Source organism: Dermochelys coriacea, chromosome 9 (genome assembly GCF_009764565.3).
Source record: "Dermochelys coriacea isolate rDerCor1 chromosome 9, rDerCor1.pri.v4, whole genome shotgun sequence".
NCBI classification, from domain to species: Eukaryota; Metazoa; Chordata; order Testudines; family Dermochelyidae; genus Dermochelys; species Dermochelys coriacea.
Genome location: NC_050076.1, coordinates 49,885,110 through 49,911,567, shown reverse-complemented (window position 1 = coordinate 49,911,567; position 26,458 = coordinate 49,885,110). Strand labels below are relative to the sequence as shown.

The 26,458-nt window shown below is 44.4% G+C and overlaps 1 protein-coding gene across 30 annotated transcripts in view; it reads right to left on the bottom strand.

The window, feature by feature from the left end:
* ARMC8 (armadillo repeat containing 8) overlaps positions 1-23,766 on the bottom strand; it is a 192,342-nt gene extending 168,576 nt beyond the window's left edge. For 12 of the 30 annotated variants that reach the window (XM_038415458.2, XM_043492831.1, XM_043492835.1 and 9 more), the window contains exons 1-3: positions 23,529-23,759; positions 19,747-19,823; positions 12,732-12,803 (exon numbers count right to left, since the gene is read on the bottom strand). In XM_038415458.2, coding sequence (XP_038271386.1) covers positions 12,732-12,803; positions 19,747-19,823; positions 23,529-23,573 — 194 coding nt within the window. In that variant the 5' untranslated portion in view covers positions 23,574-23,759. Of the gene's footprint in view, positions 1-12,731; positions 12,804-19,746; positions 19,824-22,939 lie in introns of those variants that run through there. The other 18 variants (XM_043492813.1, XM_043492830.1, XM_043492825.1 and 15 more) reach the window with 8 other exon arrangements.
* Positions 23,767-26,458: the final 2,692 nt, after the last annotated feature.

Sequence of the window (26,458 nt, the reverse complement as noted above, 5' to 3'; positions counted from 1 at the left end):
TCTTTTCAAAATTTAAAGTTATTGTTACAGTTCTTCTCTGAACCCCCTCCAATTTTCCTTCATTCTTTCTGAAATATGACCGCTACAATGGAACACAGTATTCCTCTAATGCTCTCACCAAAGTTATATTACAAATGTAATACACCTTCCTACTCTAATTTGATCTTCTCCTGCTTATATACCCAAGTACCATATCAGCCTTTTTAGCCACAGCCTCATATTGGAAGATCATGTTCAGGATACTGAAAGTATGAACTAAACTTTTTACTCCTGGGGGAATTCTGCACCAAAAAATTAAAAGTTTTGCACACGATATTTTAAAATTCTGCAAATTTTATTTGTCAAAAACAACATTACATAATCAAGCCAGTTTCAATTATTTTGGTAATTTATTTCAAAATATCTGTCAGCAAGTATGTCTGTAACAATATACACAAAAAATTCCCCAGGGTGTAGAGAGTTAAAGAAACCCCTATGACAACCCAGTTGATGTTTTTCTGCCCACTTCCCCAGAGCCCAGGCAGGGGGCCAGACACCCACAACGCCTCCCCCCGCCAAAGCCCACCTTCAGTTGCTGCCCCCAGCCAATAAACCCAAACTCCCTCCTCCCCAGAGCCCAACCGTGCCCCCTCCAGCCCAGATACTCACCTCCCAGGCCAGCTATGGGCCCCCCCCTTGCCCAGACACCCATCTGCCTCCCCCACCCCGAGCCCAGCGACCCAGAGGGAGAAACAGTCTGATGATCGGTCCCATGCTTGCATGGAGTTTCCTACATGCCATCCTCTCCTTCTCTCAGGGTATGCTGGAATCTGCAGCTGCCAGGAACCCTCTAGCTCCCTCTTCCTTCTCCAAGTAGTGTCTTCTCTGTGGGCTCTGCCAAGTCCAGTGGTCCCTAGTAGAGGCTAGCAGCACTGCAGCCCATTTCTATTGGGGAAGGAAATTCTGCACATACTAATTTCTGCACTAGCGCAGAATTCCCCCAGAAGTAACTTTTTTCCTAGATGCATGACCTTACATTTGGTGGTATTAACATGCATTTTTGACTGTGCCCAGTTTAAAGTGATTTCCACCACTTGGTATCAATGACCTGTCCTCACTGATACCACCCAGCAATCTCATTCTTCAACAGACAATCAGCAATTATATATTTTCTTCCAAATCACTGATAAAAGGCAATAACAGTGTGCCAAGAACCAATACTTGTGGCCACCCCACTAGAAAAACAACTCAATTACATGGTACTTCTATATTAACTACATTTTTAAATCAGTCCACTTTTAATCCATTTAATGTTCACACTGATTCCATATAGTGCTAATTTTTAAATTGAGTACCATGCAGCACTAAGTCAAATGCATTTCAGAAGTCCAAGTCAGTTATTATCAATCAAATTTATAATCTAAAACAATATCAAGTTAATTTGACAAGACCTATTTTCCATAACTTCAAGTTGATTGGCATTATTATTGTACTATTCTTTATTCAGTCCTATACCAGCCATTCAGTTATATGGCCCAGGAACAATGTCTTGCAAACAGATCTAATTACCCAGTTCATCCCTATTACCTTTTTTAAAAATATTAGCACAACTTCCCTAGTGTTTCAAGATTTATTAAAATCTATCAGTGGGTCACTGAGCTATTTGACCAATTCTTTTAAAAACTCTTGGGTGCAAGTCATCCATACCTGCTTATTTTAAAAATGTTTAACTTTAGCAGATGCAGTTTTACATCCTCCTCAGTCACTGATTACATTTAAAGTACTTCATCATTATATACAAAAATGTAATCTAGCTTCTTTCCACATACAAAACAGAGGTATCAGTTCAACATTTCTGCCTTGGCTACATTATTGATGACAATTTTACCATCTTCATCTAATAACTGATCTAAGTCACTGTTTGGATTCCTGATAAATTTAAAAAATTCCTTTTTATTGTCCTTAATTCTACTGGCCAGGGATTTTTCATGGTTACTTTCAGATTCCCTTATTTGTCTGAATTTAACTTCTATTTATATACATTGCTATCAACTTTTCCACTTAATATTTTTATATCACTAATCTAGCCATCCACTAAGCACTTCCAATTGTTGAGTGTTCACTGTGATTGCATTCATAAAAAATGTTTGTTCCTGGTTTCATTGCAAGCCAATAGAAAACAGCCCGAGGGGGCTGGAAAGAAGCTACACTTGAACCAATTACTTGTTTCTTCATCAAGCCGAAGTATGATTTGCTACACAAGGGTTTGTTTTGATTAAGTTCATTGTGAAATACACATTCTACTACTACAGGCCTATAAAGGAATGAGAATAGCTTTCTACCATGAGCTATATATCCTGAAAAGTAGGTGGCCTGATGGTTAAAAGCTATGTTGAGCATACTTGTGCCTTGATATCTGTTGTGGATTTTGTAATTTCAAAGGCAATGAATGGTGCAGAGTATACAGTTTTTCCTCCTCATTCAATACCTATGCAAAGATGTCTAACCGATTGACAACTTGTACACTTCCAAAATGTGCATTAAAGAAAAATTACTAGGTCACTGTGTTGAGTCAAAGCATTGAAATTAAATGAACGTTGGTTAGTGAATCTTATTACAATAGTGACTATGTCAGCTTCAAAAATTAGTTCTGCTTTTCCTGTAGCTTTATCTCTGAAGATCCAGAAACATTTACTTCTTCAAAGTGGCCATCCTGAAGATATACTGCAATATACTTTAAATGAGTGACAGGCAAATGTAACTGTCTTAAGTGCTTTGGTCTCACTAGCAACCCAGCATACAAGATATCTACACACCTCTAAAAATAGCTCAAAATTGCCTCAGTCATCAGCAAGAGCTTGATGTTGCCATCAACTTTTGGAACTTAAACAGTAAAATTTGAAAATGTCTACAAATACATTCTAACCTTTAAAGAGCGGGATCATTTGAGATCCAGAACAGCCTGCATGCCATTTGAGCAGTCTATATTCACTGCTGATCTGTCTAAACTGAGGTTCCTCACTTATTTGAGCTGTCTTGGTTCCCAAAACTTCTAAAGCAGTCTATTTCCTGCCTGATGTCATCAGCTATCCCAGATTTCAAGTCTATCGGTCAAAGAATACAAGGGCTCCCATGATCAAGGTCTGATATTCACAAGCTCTTGATCAACTCTAGCTCTGCCAGCAGGTGAGTAATAAAACTAGCTCTCTTTATGTATTTCTAAGATATTTCCCAAAGAGATGTTCCGATTGCCTCTCTGAAGTATTTCACTCCAGGGATGTTAATATAACTTCAGCCAAGATTCAGGTCAGTTACCTGCAAGCTGAGAAGTAATTCAAAACAAGTCATCTTTAATATCAGCATTCCTTGTTAGACAAAGGAGCAAACATTTGTATCTCCTCATGTTGCATTTTACACAGCAATCTAGCAATAAGAATTTTGTCCATAAAGACATTTTCCACTGCCATGCATCTCGCATGAGCAGCAGAGTGTCTTCCATGAATTCTGAAAATTGCATTGATAGCCAAGTTTAAAAAAGACATCACACTCACAATATTATTTTCTAGTGACTTTTGACTGGGCTAGATCTGCATTTTGTAGGATTTCCCTATACACCACACATCACCATGATATGAATTTCTCTAGAAAAGCAAATCCATCTAACACCTAAAAATCAATCAGCTGAAGGCTAAAAGGCCATCAAATGAATAAAAACTGATTTTTAGTGTTTGGTTAAAGGTTCTGGCTAAATAAATTTGAGATTGTAACTAACTTCTCTGTCTTAGGTTTGGGATGATGCAGTAATAGCTGTCTGAGTGTGCAGTAGCTCAGATTAGAGTGAACTATTCAATGAGGCATTAGCTCTGAAGCTTAGTGACTTTTTAAATATATTTTTAAAAAAACAAAAACAAAAAACCTTTCCCTGCTGATTATACTAGCAGAATCAAGTTATTGTGCTTACCTATTCTTGGAGATAGTGGCACAGGGCAGGGTATCTAGATGCTGCTAAACTGCTGGAATGGGGAAAATGCACTCAGATGACCTGGACCCCATAATGTAATGTCCCCTCCATCCCTGCCCAACAGAAGAAGGTAAGGGGATATGCATCACTAGCACTGAAAGCCTCATCTGCCTCCTGGATTCCAAAAAACAAGTCCAACTCCCACATTTTCCTGGATACCAACAGTACCACTTGTCCACTACCCAGCTGTCAAAAAAACTTCTCCCTACACACACACGCAAAAACTTCTATAATGCAGTTATCAATGTACCACAGAACCCAGGGTCCTTGCCAAAGAACTCAGACCCAGCTTGCCACTGCATTCAAAGTGCTTCCAATATGGGTCTCCTGTTCTGAGGCAACAAATTTGGGGGCATGACATGTGGCTGGCAGGTAGCTTGCGGGGCAGCAGACTAGGGGGTATGGAGGGACCAATGAGAAATAATGTGCTCCTTCACATCTTAATTGTAAGTTCGGTTAAAGGGTCAGAACAGTGGTGGGCAACGAAACTGGATGACCCAAGAACTCTGACAGCCATGGTCATCCTGCTACCCTCAATCCCTCTGGCTCACTTCTTAAGGGACTTTTTGGTCCCTCCATAGCCTAACAATCTTAAAGTAGCTTAAAATAGTGGTGGATTCAGAGGCAGCATCACCTCAATCTGTGGACTCTGCTACATGATTTCAGTCTAATGTATCTCATAGGGCAGATTGTTCTGACTACAATTATGGTGAAAGGGAGAGAAGACTTTGGGAAGGAAGTTCTAGCATATAGTCATCACTACTTTAACCAAATAAAAAAATCATGAGAGGGTACACAAGAATCCATGGTCAGCTGCCTCAACTTCCTGGCCAAGGTCTCAACCACAAAAATGATACCTTCCAAGAAAGTAGGGTGACCGGGAAGAGAGGAGAGTGACAAAGAACTACAAGTACTACGATAAGGCTCCAGGGAGGTTCATGGAACCTAGAGGTACACATTTCCTCAAAGATGGAACACTAGGTGCAAGAGCACACCAGGACTCTCTACATCCTTCCTTAATCTCTTTAGACATTTAATCTGGGTGCAAAAAGAAATTTTAAACAGGAAAAAGCTAATGACAGTAGGAAAGTACAACTCCTTTACTCTAAGAATGCCATTGGGAGAAAATGATCCAAACCCTGTTCATATTATTAAAGTGCCTCTCTTTCTAGGCAACAAGAACATTTTAATAACTTTCCTAAATCAAGTCTCAACATGTTTCTCTCACAAATCAAGTCCATAGAAAAAGAAGCCTTGTCAGTATATGGGGAAGGGACTTAGGTCAACATATCCTTCAGCAGAGGAAAGGAAATCGTGATTTGGGGAAATCAAGACCCACATACCAGTAGGATTTTTTTTTCCCTCTTGTACGTCTTGGGGCAGAATGACAGTGCTTAGTGCAATTGGGCCCAGCTCATGGATAAGGTTTTCAATTACTACTACGATAACTGATCTTATTTTTCTTAGCATTCTCCACAGATTAAATGTCAAGCAGTGAACACAAATGGCAACCCATCTTCAAGGAATCAAGTCAGCATCCTGCATGATCATTTCATGGTCTCCATATACGTTATTAAACTTATCCATCTTTCTGTTGTTTCTTGCGGTGAATAGCTGAAAGGTGTTCCTCTTAAGAGCCCATTCACTTAGATGGATTTAACTCAGCTAGTCTTCCTCAGTGTTTTCCTTTATTACTATGAGGAGAGCTGGAGGGAAAAACGGTTACCTACCTTCTCAAAACTGTTCTTCTAAATGCGTTGCTCACATCCATTCCAATAGCAATGTGTGTGCACCGCATGTACGATCGTTGAAAGGTTTTTCCCCTAGCAGTACCCGTCGGGTCAGCTGTGGAGACCTCTGGAGTGGCGTCTTTATGGCAGTGTATATAGATCCCTGCCGACTCACCGCCTGCTCAGTTCCTTCTTGCTGGAATACTCCAACAGAGGGGAGGCAGGCAGGATTTGGAATGGACATGAGCAACACATCTCGAAGAACAACAGTTATGAGAGGTAGGTAACAGTTTTTTCTTCTTTGAGTGATCGCTCATGTGCATTCCAATAGGTGACTTCCAAGCAGTTTCCCTCAGGGAGGGGTCAGATCACCTGGTTGCTGAGTGCAGGACTGCCCTGCCAAAGTCTGTATCATCCCTTGTCTGTGGGTAATGACGTAGTGTGACCTGAAGGTGTGGATGGAAGACCATGTTGCTGCCTTGCATATGTCCTGGACAGGGACCTGTGCCAGGAATACTGCGGATGACGCCTGCGCTCTTGTGGAGTGTGCCATAAGCGGAGGGGCTGGAATCTTAGCCAGGTTGTAGCAAGTTCTGATGCAGGACGTGATCCATGATGAAATGCGCTGGGATGAGATCGGACGCCCCCTCATCCTTTCTGCGATTGCAATAAGGAGCTGTAGCGACATGAGTGCAGACACAACCAGGTTGAGGTCCCACTGGGGAACGGGCCATTGTACCTACGGATAAAGTCTGCCCAAGCCCTTGAGAAACCGGCCCACCATGGGATTACCAAAGACTGACCTATCTGCTGCCCCCCGGTGAATGGCCGAAATGGCAGCCAGGTGTACCCTGAGAGATGATATGCCAACCCCTGCTGCTTGAGGTATAACAGGTAGTTCAAAATAAGGGCAACTGGGGCTAGCCGTGGTTCGGTTCCCCTCTGCAGAGACCAGATGGGCAAAGTGGAAGCATTTTTCAGGTACGTGGCACGAGTGGAGAGTTCCCTACTTCCCAGCTCCGATACCTGGAGCCATACATTGCGCCTCATTGTAATGGTGGTGGCCATGGTCTGAGCCGCTGAGTCTGTCACATCTAACGCGGCCTGGAGGGAGGTTCTGGAGACCACCCTGCTCTCCTCAAGGAGCGAGCTAAACTCCTTGCGCAAGTCAGCCGGAAGCAACTCCTGGAACTTTGCCAATGAGCTCCAAGAGTTGAAAGTATAGTGGCTGAGTACTGCTTGCTGTTTGGCCACTCAAAGCTGGAGCCCCCAGTCGAGAAGATCTTTCAGCCAAAAAGGTCCGGCTTCTTAGCATCCCAGGACTTAGGCACGGGACCTGGCTGTCCTTGCTTCTCTTTGTGAAAAGGTGTGTGTATCCTTTCTGTGGCACAAAATAGCGTCTTTCTACCTCTTTAGCGGTGGGTGGTATAGAGGCCAGAGTCTGCTGGAGCACCTTAGTGGTGTTATGGATTGTTCTTATTAGGAGCAAAGCCACCCTAGAAGGACCCTCCAGGGCAAGGATATCCACCATCGTGTCAGAACCCTCCATGACCTCCTCTGCCTGAAGACTGAGGTTTAGGGTCACCCTCCTAAGAAGGTCCTGGTGTTCCTCGCTGGTAGGATGGTAATGATGCCCTCCACCGCCTCATCTGGCGAGGAAGAAGCGGCAGCCCGTGGCATAGGGTCTTCTTGTTCTTCTGGCTCTATGGAGGCTGGGTCAGGTACCTCGGAGCCTCCCATGACTGGAGGTGGCTCTAGTTTCACTGATAGCCTGGTTCACGTGCTGCACCTGAACGTGACAGCCCAGAGCCCCGTCACATGTGGGGTCCGGCAAGCCAGCAACATTGCTGGGGGGGAGGAGAGGGCACAGGCTGCAGATGCCACCATTGCCAGCCTGGAAAGACGCTGCAGCTGATGCTGCCGCCGCCGATGATGCCTGAGCTTGCAGTGCTGGGGACTCCACTGTTGTGGCAATGAGGTCCCGTGCTGCCTCGTAGGTATCCAGCATGGAGGGAAGGTAGAGTTCTTCCTCCAAATCCTCCTGAGTCGAGAAGCCCACCAGTACCAGACTTGACGGGCCTCCAGTTGGGGCCGGAGTCAATGGTGCAGGGTCTTGAGGCTCAGACCGTCGGTGTCCCACCAGAGGACGCACCCCGCTGGAGTCCCCATGCAGCTTCTTGAAGGGGAACGACCCATCTGCCTTCTTTTTCTTATGCGGCACCGGGGACTGTGATCAGTGCCGACTGGTAGCACTGACCTTATGAGTTGGGGAGCAGCGCTGGTGCTCCTTAGAGGAGTCCTTCTTTGGTGCCGGGACATTCCGCACTGAGGCCAGGGTGCTGCGCACCAATGATGCCCATGCTGCTTCTGTGCCAGCTGTGGGCAGAGGGATGACTCCATCTGGGATAGCTTCAAACGATAGGACTAAAAGAAAACGGGACTGAGTCTAAAGCGCCTGCAAATTCGGCACTTATCTGTCTGATGGCCCTCTCCTAAACACTCGAGACAGGCAGCGTGCGGATCACCTGTGGGCATAGGTTTCTCACACCTCTCACACGCCTTAAACCCCTGTGACTGAGGCATGCCCCAGTGTCTGGGGAAACTAGGGCAGGGGGAAGCCCCCCAAAGTTAAGTCCAACTAACTACAAACTACTATATAACGAACTAACAACTAAGTACAACGAAGAAAAGGGAACCATTAGGTAGGCACCAGCGAATGCAAGAGATTGAGCTGTTCCAAAGACCGTCACTGGCAGCAAGAAGGAACTGAGCAGGCAGCAGGTCGACAGGGACCTATATACACTGCCATAAAGGCGCCACTCCAGGGGTCTCCACAGCCGACCCGACGGGTACCGCTAGGGGAAAAAACTTCCAACGATCATGCACGTGGCCTGCACACACACCTATTGGAATGCACATGAGCATTCACTTGAAGAACTTTAAGGTTTCTTTCCACCAAGAAGCATGGTTTTTCTGCTTTGTTTAAACAGGGGCAGTTCCCACAGGCTGAAGACAGACTGCACAGCAGTAGCAGAAGATGGTAACTAAGATTTGTTTCTGAAAGCCAACATGGATCTGTTCCACAATAGTAACATATAAATTTCTTTTCATTAGGTACCAGACACCTTGTGTAATTTTCAAACTAAGTCCTTTCTCTACATCATATAAAACTATCATCTATGGTCAGATACATCCCAAGAAGATTTTGTAGGGGCGTCCCATTCGTATCTGGCCAATCCATTGTTTGGAGCATCTCTTCACTGAGACTACGGATGCACCAGCATCCCAAAACACATAGTCAACACAGAGTAAAAACTGCTCTAAGGATTTGAGGTGTAACTGGACTGGGGAAGGAGAAGAGTGGGGGAACCTTGACAAGATACAACAAGGCCCAGTAGAGAGGCAAGTGATCTCACCTTGACCATTTCCTAGACATGCAAAAATTACTGAGCTATTCCAGCTACTCCACCCTGTCAGGCAACGGGAGTAACAGTTTTTAAAATTTCTGCAAGTGCTTCAAAGCAAGACAGATATTGAGGCATCAAAAGTCTTTGTTACACTGATCAAATCCAGAGACTAAAAGTTATTTGTATCTGGTCACCTCCCATAGTGTTTCTTAGAAAGGATCTATTACTAGGTAGCTGAAATATGGGATTATATTAAGATTCCTTCTCTCAAGGAAAGTGCAACCACATCATTTTTATGAAAGTTTTTGTGATGGCTGCAAAGCTGAAAGGTAAAAACTTATTGGAAATTAGGTCATCCTATTGAAAAATGCTATAACTTTTGATGGTATACAGATGTGAAGAAAAGTACCTTGCACATCTATATTCACCAGAAAAACCCTTGCTCTGAAGGCTGACAGGGAGGACATGGGATTCCATTTTAATTTTTGACAATGGACTAATGAACTAACTAGTTTTGTAGTTTTAGATGAGTGTCGTCCTTGTTTTTTGAGAAATGGAAAAAAGTTAAGGATGCTCCTAAGAAATAATCAGGATGGGAAAATTAGTAAGTGGCTCCTTTGTCAAGGAGACAAATTGAAAACTTGTCAAAAGAATCCTGAGGGAAGCACAGGGAAAGGGACAGAAAATAATTACATTGAGGAAAGAAGAGGCTGGGGATATTTTATTTATATATACTCAGGGCAAACTGATTCTCTCCATAGTGACATGGGGGGTGTTACAGAATTCTTCTATCTGGCTATCCATTGAGGGAGGGAGAGAAGAATTCTGTAATATACCCCCCATGTCACTATGGAGAGAATCAATTTGCCCTGAGTAAATGCAGTCTAATTTCTTTTTTTTTTTTTTGGGGGGGGGGGGGGGGGGGGAGAAGAGGTGGTGTTGAAATCAGCTCCTTAATTTACCCTACTGAACAGAGTGAACTGACATCAAGGGGGTGCTTATTCTGAACCCTAGTCTGGGAAGGTCTGGTGTGCTTGCTGGATTTCCAAAAGGAACTGGACTGTAAAGGTTCACTGGGGACTTGGGTTTGGAATTCATTCATTCCTTTTTTTTTTTAAACTTAAATTTCACTACCACATTATAGGAAGCAAAAGGAGTCTTCCAAGTAGTATTCTGTGATCCGATTTATCTCTGTCTAAGAGGCCCTGGGGTGACTATATCAGCCTCTAAAGGGACAGAGGATTATTTGGGAGACGCTGTCATTGAACGATCCAGCCAGGGAGAAAAGTCTTCCCAGGGGTCTACCAGTCCAACTTATATTTATTAATAAACATGGCCCTAAAATATAGGATACTTCCCAGCATGATCTTTACCAAAATTACTCTTGAGGAATTCTGTACCACTGCGCAATGCAGAATTTCGCAGAAATGAATGTTGTGCATGCAGAATTTCCTTTCCCCCACAGAAATTGGCTGCAGTGCTTCTGGCTGCCACTAGGGGCCTCTGGACCCGGCAGAGCCCATCTCACATATAGAAGACACTCCTGGGGAGAGGGGGAGGCAACTAGAGGGTTCCTGGCAGCTGCAATTCCCAGCTTCCCCTGAGGGAAGGAGATAGAGACATGCAGGAAACTCCATGCATGCCTGGGACCAAGCATCAGGCTGTTTCTCCCTCTGGATCCCTGGGCTCTGGGGTGGATGGGGGTAGCTTTCTGGGCTGGGGGGGCCACAGCTGGGCTCTGGGGAGGAGAGGGGGCAGGTGTCTGGGCAAGGGGGGGCTCCCGCGACTGGGCTCCGGAGGGGAGGGGTGTTGAGTGTATTGTCTGGGTGGGGAGCTCCATGGCTGGGCTCTTAGGGGGAGTAGCTGTGAGTATCTGGCCCCCCGGTTGGGCTCTGATGGCATGGAAGGGGACAGAGAAAGAGAAACTAGGTTGTCATAGGGGTTCCTTTAACTTGGTACTCCTGGGGGGGAGAAGAGCGAGAGAGAGAGAGAGAGAGAGAGAGAGAGAGAGAGAGTGTGTGTGTGTGTGTGTGTGTATGTATGTATTGTTACAGACATATTTGCTGACAGGTATTTTGAAATAAATTACCAAAATAATTGAAACTGGCATGATTATGTAGTGTTATTTTGACAAATAAAATTTGCAGAATTTTTAATTTTTTAGCGCAGAATGCCCCCAAGAGTACAAAATGAAGACAGGCAAGGTCTTTTCCCTATAGGTTTTATCAGGATAAATGGAGAATCTTTTTCTAGTTACAGGTTGACTCTTTAGGATCCTAAACACATTTTCATGACATTGAGGATCTTGGCAGACTCTGGAATTTGGGATACAGACTCTGGAATTTCAGTATCAGGCTCAGAAGAAGGGGGAATCTCCCCACGCTCTGTATGCACAGCAAATAGCAGAGGATGGGACAATAAGAGGCACACAAAGGCTTGGAAGGTCTGCTCAATTTGAAGGAAAGCCAGATTCAAGAACAGGAGAATAGATACACCTGTTAGAAGGTTCAAGAGGAAGAGTGCTCTGCCACAGAGAGAACCCCAGGGGCATCTTTGCGAGGGGGGGTGGAATCTACCCTGAACTCTGCCTGTACTCCAGCAAATACCTGGTTTTTACCAACCCTGAAGCTAGGGTTTTCCTTTACGCTATTTGCATTTGGTAAGGAGGGAAGGAAGAGGGAAAGTTCACCAGATTTTGGAGAGCCTTTTCATCAGTGTAAACTCCTGGGGAATCTGGAAGACTAGCATCACCCTGCAAGCTCACTATCCTGTCAGGGAAGAGCAGATAGGTCCTGTTAATGCAAGCCACTCTTTCATGAGCCACCAGAACCTGCCTCACGAGGCGGGACCGGGACCTGAGTTGGGACCAAGAATGGGCTGCACAATGACAGCACAATTGGTGCACTCTGTTCTTCCACATATTCCCCCTCCTGTCACCTCGCTGCAGCTAAAGGCTGAATGACAGCCAAGCCTCATGGAGGGGAAGGGAAGAGTCACAAAATGACAATTTCTCATTGGCTACCAGAGAAGCACAAAAGAAGCATCCCATTAATTTGTACCAGTGGAACCAGGAAGCATTAACACTTGCTGAAGCAATAAGTTGGTGATACTGTGAAATTATTTCTTTATTTTTGTTATTCTCTGAACTGGATAAGGGACAGAAGCCAAGGTTATCTGTGTGTTTATTACATTATTGCTTTAGAATCGTACCTTTAACGTAAAATTGCAAAATTCTGCTAGCCATCTCACAGAGTGATTTGCTACAGCATGGGAGTAAAATATAATCACTTATCTATCATCAGTGTTGTAAAAGTTTGAAATTAGATTTTGTACTTGGCATATTGTTATGAAAACCTACCAGCCTAAGGTTGCTTTAATGAATTCCTTAACGTTCCAAATGATAAGCATATTTACTCAATCACCTGTTCTATAATACATGAACTTAGATATTCCAAGTTTCTAAAAATTACATTAGTGAAAGTAATCTGTCAACTACAGCTTTCAAAATCAGGGCAAAAGCAGAGCCTGTGATGTAGAGATCTTTATTCCCTACCTATTGTGAATTAGTGAAAAAAAGAGTAGCAGAGGACATACCTTGGAACTGCTCCCAAAACAATCAAGTTCGCTTTTTGTTTGTTGTTTCCAATTACAGCATTTTTCATATCTCTGTAAATCCAGAAAGAAAAACAAACCCTGGTAAATTACTCTGAGGTACTAAATAAATTTTATAGAATTGCGCCCTGTTTCCACAGATTCTATCTAAGTCTTTCAGATCTCCATTCTGCACCTACAGAGCTGAACACTGCTTCAGGACACGGTACTTTCCAACATCTTTGGCCACAAAACCCAGATCTCCAGGTTTCCACTATGCCCCAGCTCATTCAAATGAGCAAAAACCCATACCACTTCACGTTAGAATCACACGTGGAAGCGAGTCATTACTGATGAAGTCAGATGGACCACTTGATCATGCCCACCCACTTCATCCAGCATCTAAAGTAAGTCAGCTGTGAGGAAAACATTAAACCTTGGTAATGTGAAATCAGAAGCACAGTTCTGATGGGAGTAGGGAAAAGTTACTTCTTACCAAGGGGGAGAGGAAGGAAGGATAGTCCAGTGATTAGGGTGCAAGTCTGGGACGCTGGAGACAAGGGTTCAACTCCCTGCTCCGCCACAGTCTTCCTGTTTAATTTTAGTGAAGGTTACAACCTGCATGTGAGACCAACTTCTGTTGGTGGAAAAGACAAGCTTGAAGACCCCAGGTTTTCCAGCAACAGAAGGTGATCCAATAAAAGATATTATCTCACCCACCTTGTGTCTGAGACCAACACAGCGACAACACCACTGCAAACAGCAGCCTCTATGCTTCTGGTTCCCCAGCTGTAGAGTGGAAATAATAGCACTTTCCTACCTCACAGGGATATTATGATAATAAATACATTAAGAGACAGTAAGGTGCTCAAATCGTGGTGGGGGTTAGATAGTACCTAGGATAAGAAGGCAGGATTACTCCATACAAGTGGCAGCTGTCTAATATAACAGTTCTACATCCCAGCCAAGCTCGGGTTGAAATGCTTAGTTTGCAGTCTAATATGGTCCAGAAAGTTACTGTTGTATACTAAAAACCACAGAGCACTCACTTGGATTTTTTACATTAGTTGCTTTTATTATACACATGATTCTCAATGAGTTTCAGGGAAGACCAGCAGTCTGTTACATTACCAGCTTCCAGACAACTCAATAGAACAAAATTTCTTAACTTCTCTCAAACTGTAACAATATGTAATTGATCTTAGACTTTGAAAATGCAGAAAGCATAAAAAATTCATTTTTAACTATTCAAAACCCTTCGAACTAGCAGAAAGGCAAGATACACAAGACCTCTAAGTTCAGTTCATGCATTTCACAACTCTAACCTTTCAGTAGTTGGATTAAGTAAAACTGTACCCCAATTTTTTTCAAATGGTTTCTCATCTTCAGGTGTTCACTATTAGAAAGTGCTCTATCCAAAGCAATGTTCAGACTGCCATTAAGGCCCTCTATTTTCACTCACTTAGAATTTTTTCAATAAATTCTCACTTTACAGCCAAAGCATTTTCATGTTGGACCTTTTGGGGGATTTAGATAAGGCAGGGGTGGGCAAGCTTTTTGGTCCAAGGGCCACATCAGGGTTGCGAAACTGTATGGAGGGCTGGGTAGGGAAGGCTGTGCCTCCACAAACAGCCTGGCCCCTCCCCCTATCTGCCCCCTCCCACTTCCCGCCCCCTGACTGCCCCCCTTAGAACCCTCAACCCATCCAACTCCCCCTGCTCCTTGTTCCCTGAACACCCCCGCCCGGGACCTTCCCGTGCCGTGACAGACCCCCTGGGACTCCCACACCTATCCAACCCCCCTCCGTTCCCTGTCTGCCCCAACCCCTATTCAACATCCCTGCTCCCTGTCCCGACCCCATTCACACCCCCATCCCTGACAGGCCCCCCGGGACTCCCACACCTTTCCAACCCCCCCGTTCCCTGTCCTCTGACTGCCCCCCCCGAGAACCTCCAACCCCTGCTCCCTGTCCCCTGACTGCCCCCTGGGACTGCCTGCCCTTTATGCAACCCCCCTCCCTCCTACCAAGCTGCTCAGAGCAGCAGGAGCTTGCAGCCATGCTGCCCAGCAGGAGCGGCGGGCCAGAGCGCTGGCAGAGTGGCGAGGCTGCGGGGGCGGGGGGACAGCAGGGGAGGGGCCAGGGGCTAGCCTCCCTGGACAAGAGCTCAGGGGCCGGGCAGGACGGTCCCACGAGCTGTAGTTTGCCCATCTCTGAGATAAGGGCAAAACAACTGAAATACCTTTAAAAAAAAAAAACACATTAAAATAAACTTTAGAAGACTAAGATTGCGTGTGTGTGTTCCTAACTGAAGGCTAGTCACCATGCCAACTAAGAAGGAGTTAGTGTTAAGAAAACAGTATTTGCACCAGGTGCACTAAAAAATTTCCACCAATCTTACAGTTACAGTGCAATCCATGGAATTATATATTTACAGACACAATTTTAATTGGATTTGCTTGTCAGTTTGTGTTTGCTTTTCTCTGTACCACTATTTAAGCAAGGTCATCAAAAAGATTAGTGTTTTCATCTCTTCCTGATTTTTCCTCCCTAAAAGCCAAGGAAAAACAAGGAAATTCTAGGCAGAACCGGTAGCTACTGTTGTCTAACACTTTTCCATTACAAAAAACCTGTTTTTCAATTGTTTATAACTTTGCCAAGCTATTCAGGTAAAAACTTTCCATATCCTTTGTGTGTGCGCGCGCCTGCCTCAGGTTGACATTTTGGAAAGCATCAGTAAAAGTTGTTCAGTCATATCCAAGAATGAAGGGAAATACACATTTGACCAGTGCTAAAAAAGTTTCCCAAGTTTAATTCAGAAGCATTAGCACCTACAGGCTTTGGAACATGGACTTGAAATTTGGTGGGGTTTGCATTAGCGTCAGATGTGCCTGGCTTTTGCTTTCCCTCCGAAAAATCCACCCAGATTTGACCAAGTTATATGCAGATGCTCAGAGCTTCGTTAGAGGCTGGCACCTCTGTTCTCCAAAAAATCTGCCTGCAATGAGAATGCTCCACTAGGGTGACCAGACAGCAAGTGTGAAAAATTGGGACAGGGGCTTGCGGGGGGGGAGGGGAAGAGATAGTAGGCACTTGTATAAGAAAGCCCCAAATATTGAGACTGTCCCTATAAAATCGGGACATCTGGTCACCCTATGCCCCATCCACACACAGGTCCTATGGCCCTAGTGGACACACAAGTCTCACTGAAGTCTGTGGCTGCTGCAAGTGCTCAGCATATCTTCTTCATAAATTCCAAAGCCAAAAGGGACCACTGTGATCATGGAGGCTGACCTTCTGTGTAACACAGACCATAGTACTTCCCCAAAATAATTCTTAGAGCATATATTTTAGAAAAACATCCAATCTTGATTTAATTACCACCAGTTATGGAGAATCCACCATAACCCTTGATAAATTGCTCCACTGATTAACTACTCACTGTTATTTTACACCTTATTTCAAGCCTGAATTTGTCTAGCTTCAACTTTCAGCCACTGGGTCATGTTATACATTTCTCTGCTACACTGAAGAGCCTATTATCAAATATTTGTTACCCACCTAGACAATTATAGACTAATCAAGTCACCCCTTATGCTCTTTGTTCAGCTAAATAGATTGAGCTCCTTCAGTCTGTCACTATAAGGCATGTTTTCTAATTCTTTCATCATTTTTGAGGCTCTTCTCTGAACCTCTCTAATTTATCATCATTCTTCCAGAATTGTGGAAACCAGAACTAGACACAGTATTGCAGCAGCGGTCACACCAGTGCCAAATACAGAGGTAATATAACCTCTCTACTCCTACTCGAGATTCCCCTGTTTATGCATCCAAGGATTGCATTGGCTCATTTGGCACAGTGTGCTACTGGGAGCTCCTCATGTTCAGCTTGATTATCCATCAATATCCTCAATCCTTTTCAGAGTCACTGTTTCCCAGGATAGAGTCCTCCATTCTGTAAGTGTAGCCTACATTCTTTGTTCCTAGATGTATATGTTTACATTTAACCATATTAAAAAGCATATTGTTTGCTTGCACCTGCTTACCAAGCAATCCAGATCACTGTATCAATGACTTATCCTCTTTATTATTAACCACTCCCCCATTTGTTGTGTTACCTGCAAATTATCAGTGATAATTTTATGTTTTCTTCCAGGTCATTAATAAAAATGTTAAATAGTATAGGGTCAAAAACCAATCCCTGTGGCAACCCAGTAAAAACACGCCCACTCCACGACGATTCCCTGTTTACAATTATATTTAGAGACCTATCAGTTAGCCAGGTTTTAATTAATTTAACATGTGCCATGTTAATTTGATATCATTCTATTTTTTTTTTTTTAAATTAACATGTTGTGCAGTACCAAGTCAAATGCCTCATGGAAGTCTAAGGCCTTGTCTACACTACAAAATTAAGTCAAGTTGACATATAGCATCCACAGTAATTACTGCAGCTTTTCATGTCCATAGTGGCCCCTTCTGTTGGCAGTGCAGGTCCTCACCAGCTCTTCCACCAACTGAAATGAGGCATTGTAGGGCACTGACAGCCCAGTGTGGTGCTCACAGCCCAGAGCACCAGCCCCGCTTCTGGGGCTGCCAGTCTGGATCCCTGCTGTCACCTCCCAGTGAGGTATTTGAGGGAGGGAGGGGAAGGAGAGCCCAACAGCCTCCCAGTGAGGGACTGGGGGAGAGGGGCAGAGAAGAACCCAAGACTGACAGCCTCCTGGTAAGGGATGCGGGGGTCAGGCTGACATCCAACAGGCAATGTAATTACACCTAATTACATGGAACAAAGCATTACACCTCTCATGGAGGTGGAGTTATTAGGTCGATGTAGTGGGCGACTTACATCAGCGGGAGCACCATTGTAGTGTAGACACCTACAGAGTTAGGTCAACATAAGGTGCCTTACATCAACTTATCTCTGGAGCGTAGACCAGCCCTAAATATATTACATCAACATGTTACCCTTCTCAGTCAAACTTATAATCTCATCAAAAAGAGATATCAAGTTAGTTTAACAAGATCTATTGTCCAAAAACCCATGTTGATTGGCATTAACTATATTACTGTCCTTTATGTCTATATTCATCGAGTCCCACATCAACTGCTCCATTATCTTATTTGGTGTTGATGTCAGACTGACAGGCCTATAATTACACAGGTCATCCCAATTACTCTTAAAATATTGGCATATTTGCTTTCTTCCAGTCTTCTGGAACTTTTCCAGAATTCCAAGACCCTTTGAAAATGAACATCAATGCTCAAGCAAGATCTTCAGCCACCTCTTTTTTAAAAATCTCTTGGATACAAGTTACCTGGACCTACTGATTTAAAAATTTTAAAAGTATTGGCTGCCTCCACCACCCAGAGGCTACTGCTCTAATTTCAAGGCAGTCTATTCCTTGAAGCTTCTCCCTCACACATTGCTGCCAAGGCCCACAGCAACAGGCTCAGAAGAACTGGCTGTTTGGAGTAACAAGTTTAGGGGAGAAGTGTCCCCTGCTGCCCCCCACAGCGCTAGTGCCCAAAAGGTGGGGAAAGCAAGAGGTGAGATCCCAGATCCCCAAAGGGGATGGGTGGGTGAGAAAGGAGTGCATATAAGTACCATGGGGAGGAGTGTGGTGACAAAGAGGCAGGATGCAGTGTCCAGAATACAGGATTGAGACAAGAGAAGTTTATAAAAGGGGTGGGGGTGTGGGGAGGACTGCCTACAGTGGGAACAAAGAGCTAATTTGACAAAAAGGGAGGAAACAAAATGCATTTATTTGAATTGTCTTTAATGCAATATTTAACTTCACTAACTGAAGAGCACATTCTATAGTCAGACTAGATTGCAAGATTCACTTCTTGCCAGTGAATTTTACTCCCAGCCCACAGCCTGAGTGAAAAAGTAATCAAGTCCTCACCACAGAATGAGTCTGATGCCTCTGATCTAGGGAAATGCTTTAGATGATTAATTGAGTTATCCAAAGAGGTTGACTGCAATTTTTCCTTAGAGACTTATGGCAAAATTTGGCTAGAGAATGAGATGGACTTGGAAAGTAACCATAAGTGAGACTGGACCTTGGTCTTCTCAAAAAGCAAGCGTGGGGAAAAGGAGAGTGCAGATGGACTCTGATTTTTCTTCACTGAGTGAAGACAAAGAATCTGTAACATTTACACTGCATGATTTGGGGTATGGAAGTGTGTCTTGATCCAAGTCAGAGTTGCTGTTTAAACAGAGAACAACTTGAGGCTTAAGAGCCAGATGGGAGCCTGAGGTGTTTCCAGTTCTGTAAGAGCAGACTGACCCAAGAGGCAGTGTTGTAGTGTGTTTGTGGACTTTCAAGGTAGTAATCCACAGAGGGGCCAGGCATTAGCGCCAAGACACACTCTGGGACACGTGAGAGAGAGTTGAAAGGCAAGGAAGTCAGTCCTGGGCAGCTCAAGGCCTTTTTTGCAGTGTTGCTGTGTAAAGGTAGAGGGATGAAGAATTTGTGGACCCAAGTGGAGACAGGAAACAACCTTATCGCATCAGTCAACAAACCCTGAAAGTTTTCCTTCAAAATCTTTCTATCAACACCTTCTCCCTACTACTACTGATGCTAGGCTAGAGGGAGAGAAAAAATAAATTCTGCCTGAGCAAGTTGAGAGAGGCTTCCCTGTGCTGAGACTGAGTCAGAAGGTCAATACAATGTTCTATACATACTAGCAAGGGAAGACTGTTGAAGCAGGGGGTGGATGCATCTGCTGTGGTGATGGAATAAGGACAGAATTCCAATCAGACCTGAAAGAAGGACACCTGCTGCTCTTCTGGTGATTGTGAGGCTGCGCTACCAACAGTATGCACTACAAAGCAATAATATACTAAAATATGATTGTGTATTTGTATTTGATCCATGTAATACTTTCCAAAATAAATTCATGTAGAAATTTGCAGAGTACCTCTTTCTTTCCCTTCAAGTGCAAAGCTGCTGGGTTTCAAGCAAACCTAGACTACTAATGATAGAACTTCAAACTCAAGTTCATATTACTTACATGACACCTTGCAAGACTTTCTGGGGATCAGGATCAAATAATCTGTCAACATAATGGCGACTGCTAGCAGTTACCTCCTACGGAGAAAGAGAGAATTTATACTTTGTCAATTCATGCAGTGGCAAATTCCAAATTAACAGCAATGCCCAATGACACACAAAACTCTACAAAACCTACCAGACAAGATAGTGACAGAACTGCACGATCACATTCAAATGCATAATATTTACAATCAAACAACTTCTAACTTAGGAATTAACATTGTGTGCGAGTGCAATTTTGAATGGGATGTGCTTATTTTGGTATTCATACATTGGGAATGAAAGGAATTATATAAGCATTGTGTGGGCATTCTAATGTTTGTGTTTGAGGCAAATGAGTCATGTTTGGTCTAGATGTCAGCGTTGCCTTAATTTAATCACTTTTTTGCGGTTGAATGGAAAGGCAACACTTGCAGAACATTACCAGTTGCTTAACTTTTTTTTGTGGAAATGTATTATAACCCCACACAGGAAAAAAAAGTTCATAAAACAGTTAAGGTTGCTCAAGAAGAATACCTACCTACATAAACCCTAAAAACAAGGGAGTGCTCAGTTAAGGTATCCTTCTTCAACACACCTTACCCTCACACATCACATTCGCCACTTTCATTGACAGAGTCTGCCTTTCTATAGATAAGTCCAACACCTACCATAACAATACACACTGCATTCCTCACAAGACTAATTTAAAACTCTGATCCCAGAAACAACATATGTATCCGCTAAATATTTATGCGCCATTTATTTTCCCTTAAGATGTCCAAGGTTGGAAGTGCATTCAAGTGACTAGCATCCCAAATCAACGGTGGGAGAAGGGAAGAAGGGAGGGAAAGCTTCAACTCCAAGTTCACAACGACATACAACAAAGTGTTTTTCTTTCATCTCAGCAAACTGTTAACTTCCCAGAAAATTCATCAGGCCACAATAAAAGGTGGCCTAATTTTCAAAGGTGGAGAGCACCCAGAGATTCCACTGACTTTAATGGAATTTGCTGGTACTCAGCACTCCTGAAAGTCTGATGACTTATTTAGTCTTTCCTAAACTAACATGTAGAGTCAACTACAGACATCCAGTTTGGAAGAATGGATGCCAACCTGGAAAAACGGTATTATTTGCCAGCTGAACCTATTCCCTTTATTAGGCTTCCCACATTCCTGCCCAATGACTTTCTTGAGGAATGAAAGGGAATTAAGTTCCGTCATGCATTTTGAGTGGGGAAATATGTGCCCTTGGATTTAGTTTACTCCTCTTTATCCAGCTGGATTTCAAGGATGTCCATTAACTTCCTCCCTACCATCTCATGACTATCTGGGAGAAGCAAAAAGAACCAAAAGGCCCCCTGCTTCATTATGCCACCTACATTCTACAGGAGCGTTTGCCTATCTGTCCCAAGGATCAGAGTAGCAGCGGTGTTAGTCTGTATTCGCAAAAAGAAAAGGAGTACTAGTGGCACCTTAGAGACTAAAATTTATTTGAGCATAAGCTTTCGTGGGCTACAGCTCACTTCATCAAATGTATCCGATAAAGTGAGCTGTAGCCCACGAAAGCTTATGCTCAAACAAATTTGTTAGTCTCTAAGGTGCCACTAGTTCTCCTTTTCTTTTTGTCCCAAGGATGAAGCTTTTGAGAGTAGAATGGGCTCAGTAGTGGACTTTCACCACCACCAGAAAAATATCCAGAGCAAACCCTGGGTATAAATGCAAAATGAAGACCTCCCAATAAGTGCTGATTCTAATCTAGACTGTCCTTTAGCCTATTGACTAGTACTAACCCTGCCACACAAAGGTTAACTTGTTCACTCACTGCTGGGAGGAACATCTCATCACCTATATCCATAAGAATGAGTCTCTCAAACCTCCCCAGATTTTTCATAGTTATTGTTACCAGAATTTATTTGCTCATAGTTTCAAATATATATCCTTAATCTTGTAAAGAGTAGCGAACAGAAATGGTAATATAAAAAACAAATAGCAACTGGGGTATGACCTTGGCACTATTCTATTCAAACACAAGTAGCACTTGCCTTCACACTGCTTAAAAGTTCAATAATCAAAATTAAAGACACAGATACTTCAGCTTTTAAGGTACCCATTTCAGACTGGCAAGTAGGATTTTGGTTCACAATGTTTTCATTTTAAGATGTGGGACAGTTGCATTCAGTAATAAATACCCAGAGGTGAAGGGGCAATGTATTCCTTTATTTTTCCATTTAAATATAAAACACTGCCAATTATAACAAAAAATCAAAGAAACGCCACAACACTTTTTCCTTTTTCTCTAATCACAATCTCCCACTTTTTCTCAGCGCAATGGTGGGTGCACTAGAGTGCAACCACCATGGGTATTCTGTCTGTTACCTCCTCCCTTCAGACCAACAGGAAAAGGAAATGCTTCCATGCTCCGACTCCTGGGTTTTTCCATTCTAAAACTCCAGTGCTGCAGAGCAAGGACAACATGTTGTCTACACCAACATGTCAGCATAGCAGCAGTGGATGAGGCTCTTCACAAGACAGCAGCAACATGGCCATCAGAAGAGCACTCAGAAGTGCTACAAAGAGCAGTCTTCAGTGACCAAGACAAAATTACTATTTGCCAGTGATGAGTGGGCAAGGGAGCTTCAAAAGCCCTGAATTGACAGCAGTTTTCATAAGCAAGGACCCTGCATCTCTATATATGGTGCAAAGTTTATAGTGAAACTGTGTAGATTCAACACCTATACACGTAGAAGAAGGTAAAATGATACTTTCTGAAAAAAGGAAGCAATACTACCATATCTGCAGCAGGAAAAAAAAAAAACCACCACCACTGAGAATTATATACATTGCAACAAAAAGAACCAGAGAATCCTGAATATTTAACATCCAAGACACCAAGTTTTTTAATTAGAGTATCCAACACAAAGTGTTAGTACACAAATACTGTTTTGGCTCTTACATCTTTCCCACATCTAGCTATAAAGCACCTATTAGCTACATAATAAAATACAGATACATACACAAAAGGCATACATACACTAAGCTACAAGTTTTCTGTCTTCATTTAGGCACCATTTTCATTTCTTTATTCCTTTTTTCCAACAGACACATTCTCTCCCTCTTTCATGCTATTTTCCAATTTGTCTAGTTTTATCTATTTCCTCTATCCTTTCTCACCTCTTCCGCATGTCTCATATGTGCTTCCCCATCTCTTTTCCCTTCAGTGCGTCCCTCCTGGATCCTCCCCAGCTCCACAAGGAGGTGCTTTATCTTGCCTGGGGCCCGCCGTCCTCGGGAGTAGACGAAGAGCGAGGAGGGACGAGAAGGCGAACTGAGGTGGCTCTCTCTCCCCACCCTGGGCCCTGTGGAGTCTCTCCCCCGCACGGGACACACGGGTGTCGGGCACTGGGGGGGGGGGGGTCACACTCACACCAGGGGGCAGCTTCCTATCTCTGCACTGACAGGCCCAGGCCATGATGGTTGGCACAGCCAGGCCCCTGCCCGCGGGCCCAACAGGGCACGTCTGGGGGAGCGTCCCCGCCTGACAGCACCTAACGCTGCTCGCCTGGGACAGATCCACGCTGAGCTCGGTAAAGAAGCCAGGGCCCCGGGCCGCCCGGGAAGGAAGGGCAGGGGGGAGCCAGAGCCCCCGGCCGCCCGCGCCCCCCCTAGGGCTCCGTCAGGTTTCCCCCTCCTGCATGACACCGCACAGGACAAGCCGCCGAGCGGGCTCCAGGGCCCCGCGGGGGCAGGGCCGGGCACTCACCGAGAGGACGCTCATGCGGAGCGGCGTCTCCAGCACACACGCCATCTTGGGGGCGCGCGCGGCAACGACGGCACCCAACCCCGCGCGAGGCGGCCAGCGCTACCGCCGCCGAGCCCGGCCCATCGCCGAGGGAGGGGCTAGCGCCTGGCCCGGCCACAGGAGCCGCTCTAACAAATCGGCCAAATCCAAACGCTCTGCCTATGGCCCAAACGGGTGCGCATGCGCCCACTGAGGCCGCCCGCGCCCGAATTTTTCCTCGTGCGGGGGGAGGGGGTTACAGCGTGCATGTGCCAGCAGCACCGCAGAGGTCTTTGAGGTACCACCTGCCTCCTTGTCGTTTTTGTGGATACAGACTAACAGGACTACCCCTCTGACAGCTGGCGGGGAGGGGGAGGGAGCACAGGGATGGGAGCTCGGTGGGGAGGAGGGAGTGCAGGGAGGAGGAGAAAGGGAACCTACGGAGGTGAGTGAGCCGTGTGGTGAGGATGGAGGGGGAGGAGTGCAGGGAGATGGGGTGGACTGGAAGGAAAGGGAGTGCAGGGAGGTGAGTGAGCACAGTTGGGTAAGGATAGCGGGCAGGGAGGCGAGGTGGGGATGGAAGGAGAGGAAGCACAAGGAGGTGAGTGGGGGGATAGATGCATAGTTGGAGCAAAAAATAAAAATACAGTATTAGATGCTTGTACTATAGCAAACTAAATTAATTTAATTTAAAAGATTCTTATCCATTAACAAAATTAGAAAATATCCTTGACACTGGAACACGTTCATTCTGGTTTTCTACACTGGATCTTGACAAGAAAAAGAGATTAAAATGATAGGGAAAAGACCTCTTTTACGGCAGGATAATGGCTGTGGCAAATTAATGGCTTTTGCCTTGTGTAATTCCCTTACTAGCTTTGGGAGTCTTATGTAAAGAGCATTCCCTGAAATGGCACTCTGGGCCTCTCTGTAATAGCCAGAAGATATCTTGGTGAGTTCTAACACTTTTCAGCAGGAACTGATGTAGTTACAAATGGTCTGTGATAAGTTTGTGTGCTAATCTGAAATTGAAACCAAAGAAATACAAGCAGATTCAAAAAATAGCAGCCTGTCTTGGGGACAACATCGGGCATTTCCACGGACAATAAGAAAATTAGTCTGACGCCTTACATGCTTGCAGCTATGCAGAGTTTGGTAGGGCTCTGCTCCTAGTACAGGTTCATTAATAGGTTTGCCAATAGAACTTAAAACCATTGCGTAGCTTAGGTGAAAAGTGGAACCATGACCCTAGTAAGGAGTACTTGTGGCACCTTAGAGACTAACAAATTTATTTGAGCATAAGCTTTTGTGAGCTACAGCTCACTTCATCGGATGCATTCAGTGGAAAATACAGGGGGGAGATTTATATACACAGAGAACATGAAACAATGGGTGTTACCATACACACTGTAAGGAGAGTGATCACTTAAGGTGAGCTATTACCAGCAGGAGGAGGGGAGGGGGAAGACACAGCTTTTGAAGTGATTTGGCTTTCAGAGTTAATGACACTTGTGAACCATCTACTCTCAACCTACCTGCAATTCAAAACCCCTTTATATTAGATACACATGCTAGTGCTTAGGAATGGAGGCAGTATTAGCACATGACAAAGGACTTAAAAGGGTAGTGGCTTATTGGTTTAAACATTCCTTGTGTTGGACATAAGCTAAGAACTCCAGCAAACCTCTGATATGGAGTTCCAGAAAAACTATGTAGAAACACTAGAGGCCACAGAGCATATATTAAAAGGGGAACCTCTAAGACATGACATTATACTCCATAGTTGATGAGCACAGAGCAAGACTGGTCGCTCAGTGTTTTGGGGTCAGCTCCCCATTGTGTGGGCCATTTTCTGGTCACAATTCCAGGACTTCACTTCCTTTTTCAGCTTCTTGAGGTGTTCTCTGAATGTTATCAGTTGGTCTATGTGACCCAAAGGTACACTGGATGTACCTAGTGCTCAAGGCTTGTACCATTCAATGATATCCGGAGTTTTTGCTTGGCCTGACCATGTTTTAGGTGGATACTGTGCACCAGTAAAGTCACATTGGAGCCATGCCCACAAAATTGATAGTGAATTTGATCCTATAAAATCAGCACAGCAATCTTGAAACTGACTCCCACCTAGTCATTTTACTGCTTTGCAGAGATTGCACCACCATCCGTGAGACAGGCTACCTTCACTTGTGAAGCACTCAGATGCTACACCAATGAGTGCCCATAAGAAATACTGTATTGAGGGTAAAGGTTGAATGGTGTGCAGTAAATAAGGCAATAGGGCCACACATATTGAATGATGAGTGTGTATATATGTCTGCTCACAAAGCATCATCCGTTCTGTGCCCTGAAAGAGGGAGGGGTCTTATGGAAAAAAAACACAGGCAAGATGATAATGCATATGAACAAAGGGGCCCAGCTTAGGTTTCAGGTCCAGCTTTTGAGAATCCTTGGTTTTCCAAACTTAACATTCAGATTCTGAAGCAGATGTGTACAGTAATTAAGACTCTTTTACAGGATGTCCCGTGAACCTCTCTTTGTCCTACTCCTCGTCTCCTCCCTCCTCAATGCCACATCCCAGTCCTATGCCCTCCCCTGGCTCCACATCCCAGTCTCCCTGCTTACTACTCTGCTCAGGCCCACTTCCTCATCTGTCTGTATTCTAATCAGACTACTTCTCCAATAGAGTCTGGGCCCTAGAAGGAAGAGCACTGCACACAAAAGAGAGACATTCTCCCTGCTCTCAGTTCTACTACCTGGCAGCAGAGTGACCCCTGCAGTGAAAGCAGTGGCAGGGGAAGTCCTTCCCACCCCTGCTGCGCTGGGATGGAGCTCATTGTAAACTGAATCCTTGGAGAACTTAGCTGCCAAACTAAGAAGTTTGAGTATGTGCAAGCAACAGTTTTCAGAGGTTC